This window comes from Mchenga conophoros, linkage group LG3 (genome assembly GCF_057382185.1).
Source record: "Mchenga conophoros isolate Kocher_MC1m ecotype Shallow Benthic linkage group LG3, M_conophoros_male_GT1.1, whole genome shotgun sequence".
In the NCBI taxonomy this organism is placed as follows: Eukaryota; Metazoa; Chordata; class Actinopteri; order Cichliformes; family Cichlidae; genus Mchenga; species Mchenga conophoros.
In genome coordinates, this window is record NC_140528.1 from 26,101,041 (window position 1) to 26,103,864 (window position 2,824).

At 42.4% G+C, this 2,824-nt stretch overlaps 1 protein-coding gene across 1 annotated transcript in view; it reads right to left on the reverse strand.

Moving 5' to 3' along the window:
- Window positions 1-459: 459 nt before the first annotated feature.
- The window catches only part of LOC146577906 (carboxy-terminal kinesin 2-like), a 37,599-nt gene continuing 35,234 nt past the window's right edge, over window positions 460-2,824 (reverse strand). Inside the window, exons 3-7 of the mRNA XM_085267735.1 lie at window positions 1,795-1,959; window positions 1,525-1,663; window positions 1,147-1,286; window positions 973-1,055; window positions 460-829 (exon numbers count right to left, since the gene is read on the reverse strand). Of these exons, the coding sequence (XP_085123861.1) occupies window positions 649-829; window positions 973-1,055; window positions 1,147-1,286; window positions 1,525-1,663; window positions 1,795-1,959 (708 nt within the window). The 3' untranslated portion in view covers window positions 460-648. The remainder of the gene's footprint in view (window positions 830-972; window positions 1,056-1,146; window positions 1,287-1,524; window positions 1,664-1,794; window positions 1,960-2,824) is intronic.

Below are 2,824 nucleotides of genomic sequence, written 5' to 3' on the forward strand. Positions count from 1 at the left end.
AAATCTATTAATCTACCCTGATCTTCTTGTTAACACTGAGATCGCAGATACACGCAGAGGAAATTAGTTTCCTGAGAGGTGGAAAACCTCTCCTTTAGGAGAGCAGTTAAGTCAATGGGGGAGGGGCTCAGAGTAGAGTCACTACTCCTTCACATCAAAAGGTGACAGCCACCTTGGCCAGGAGGCTGTTCCAGCTGGGCACGTCCTACCAGTAGGAGGCCCCAGCATCCTTGGTCATGCTAGCCAGTTTACATCTATCAGCTGTGGTCAGGAGTAGTCCTTCCTGCTGCCCCCACAACCTGACTAGAAAACGGCTGTATAATGTATTACCTGAATCATTCTCGCCACACTTAGACGTACTTTTAGATTCTCAAATGATTGTCATATTTTAATAGAACATCTTTTGTAGTAATGCATTTTCATTTGTATTTAACAGAATGTGATAAATGGTTTAAGATACCTCTGCGTCTAGTTTGACAGTTTCTATTAATCAGTTCTGAAAATCAACTCAATATCTGAATGTTCCTTAGTTTTACATTAGTTGGTTAGTCTAATTATTTCCCCCTCGATTAGTCGACTAGTAAATAAGACGCCAGGAACATCCCTACTCTTCAGACAAAATGTGAGTATGAATTACACACCAAGGTATTAAAATGGATATGGAGTATGGCTTTGGTTTACCATAAACAGCTGATGTAAGGACATCATTAATGTACTCTGTCCAATGAACACTGGAAACAAGACTGCACTGACCTTGCTGGCAAACCTCAATGAGTTCAGAGTTTCCCCAAAGCTGTCGGGCTCCGGAGCAATGTTAACAAACATCAAGCTGCAAATAAAGACATCCAAAATTAGTGCCAAAGAATAAACAGTCACAATCTGAAGTGATGAGATCAAACGCTGTTAAATATTTTTTGGGGATAAATTCCTTCAGTTTTATGTGTCGTCATTATAAAGATTTGTGATGTCAACAAACTCACGTTTTGCCGTTTCCCCCCCAAACATCCCTGAAGGAGGTACGTGAGCTTCGAGTTCCTGTAAGCTACGTAAGTCTCCTGGAACACAAAGGCCAAAAAAATCATTAATACTGTAAATGTAAAGAAAGCAGGTGTGACATCTAAGACTACAGAAACTGCAGCTGCAGACCTTTTTGGCCAGAGCGGCGATAACGACGCCCAGGTTGGACAGTGAGCTGTTGATGGCGGTCATCTCTTTGAAACGGTCACCCTGAGACTGGCTCTTCACCATTCGCTCACTGCCAGCCAAGTCCACCAGGCACAGAGTGGCTACACACACAGAGAAAACCAACTCTTATAGGAAGCAGTGATCCGTTTTTCCTTCCATTAAAGGTAGTTTTAATACTTTACAAAACACTTCTTTTAGCGCTCAGGGGCTCAAACATTAACGTTGAGTCATCAGAGCAGATTTTGCACTGGTTACAGTAACAATAACTAACCAGACTAAATATTATAGATCCAAAAAGAAGAAGCCACATTCCTGATGCTGGTACTTCCAGTGTGATACATTTGCACTTGACATCCCTGCCGGCATTAACTCCCTCAATATCCAGCTGGAAGACTGAGTGGGAGCGAGACGAGCGGTCATTCTGGGCTGTCTGGGCAGTGGAGCGATTCTGATTGGCCAAAGCAATCAGACGGAGAACCTGAGAGGACGAGGGAACGTTTTAAAACATAGAGCATCGATAAAGTTTGATGTATTTTCAAAGTTTGGTAACAATTTGTTAGCAGATTTGAAATTAATTTGTTCTGAGCTACAGATGTCTGTCTGCTGTACCTGATCCTCATTGGAGACCCGCTCATAGGTGAGATTAGTGATTGTCAATTCGTTGCTGGCTGTCTTGCGGATCTCATGCTCAGGTCTCTTGCTGGACTTGCCGGTGAACACAAGGTCCCTCAGGGTCTCATTGTAAATTTCGACGAAGCTCGCTGTGAACGTGAACTGTGAAGTGAGTGGGGGTTAATGCCCCACACTCTTTTCTGTCACTGCTTTGAATGCACAGACTGGTCTTAATGTTGATCTTTGTAATCTTCAGTGTTACGACCCGGCTCAAAAGGTCAGGTCGGCTCAAATGGCTGGTGCCACCAAGGCAAAGACTAGTGCACTGCCGGGAAGCTTGCCTCAGGTATGCTTTTATCCACACCTGACTAGGTGTGGCCAATTAGCACCAGCTGAAAACACTGAGACGATTAGAAGCTGCAGAGGGACGTAACATTCAGTATTGATATTTGTAAATGTAAACTATGAGGATTTATTTATTTTTAATTCTTTTCTTTTTTTTTCTTTTTTTTCCCTCTTTTTTTCTTTTTCCAAATAAATGTCCCGATTGAGTAATGAAACTAACCCAAAGGAGAATTCTAACAATATTAGACAGGCCATTCAATATGCTTTATCGTGGACAACTCGTGGCTAAAAACCCACACACACACACACACAAACCTCTAATCAAACATGAAAACGGATAATCCAGCTGAAGCTTCAGACAGCCGTCAGACAGTGAAACACTGCCATCTGCTGGACTCGAATAACAAAGACGCTGCTTTGACGGGTGAGGTTTCAACAAATCTGCAACGACTCAAGCATCAAACTACAGAACTATTCTAGCGGACATGGTGCTCTAATGACTGCTTCATTAACGCAGGTCAGAAAGGATCAAACATATCAATAAATCATAAAACACAAAACGTCTCTTATTGCCCAGGGCTCAGGAAGTGAGTGTGTTCCTTATAGCCTATTAAACCTTAGCAGGTTATTTTGATGTGTTACAGATGAAACAGCTATCCAGTAACATTCAGCTACAAAAACG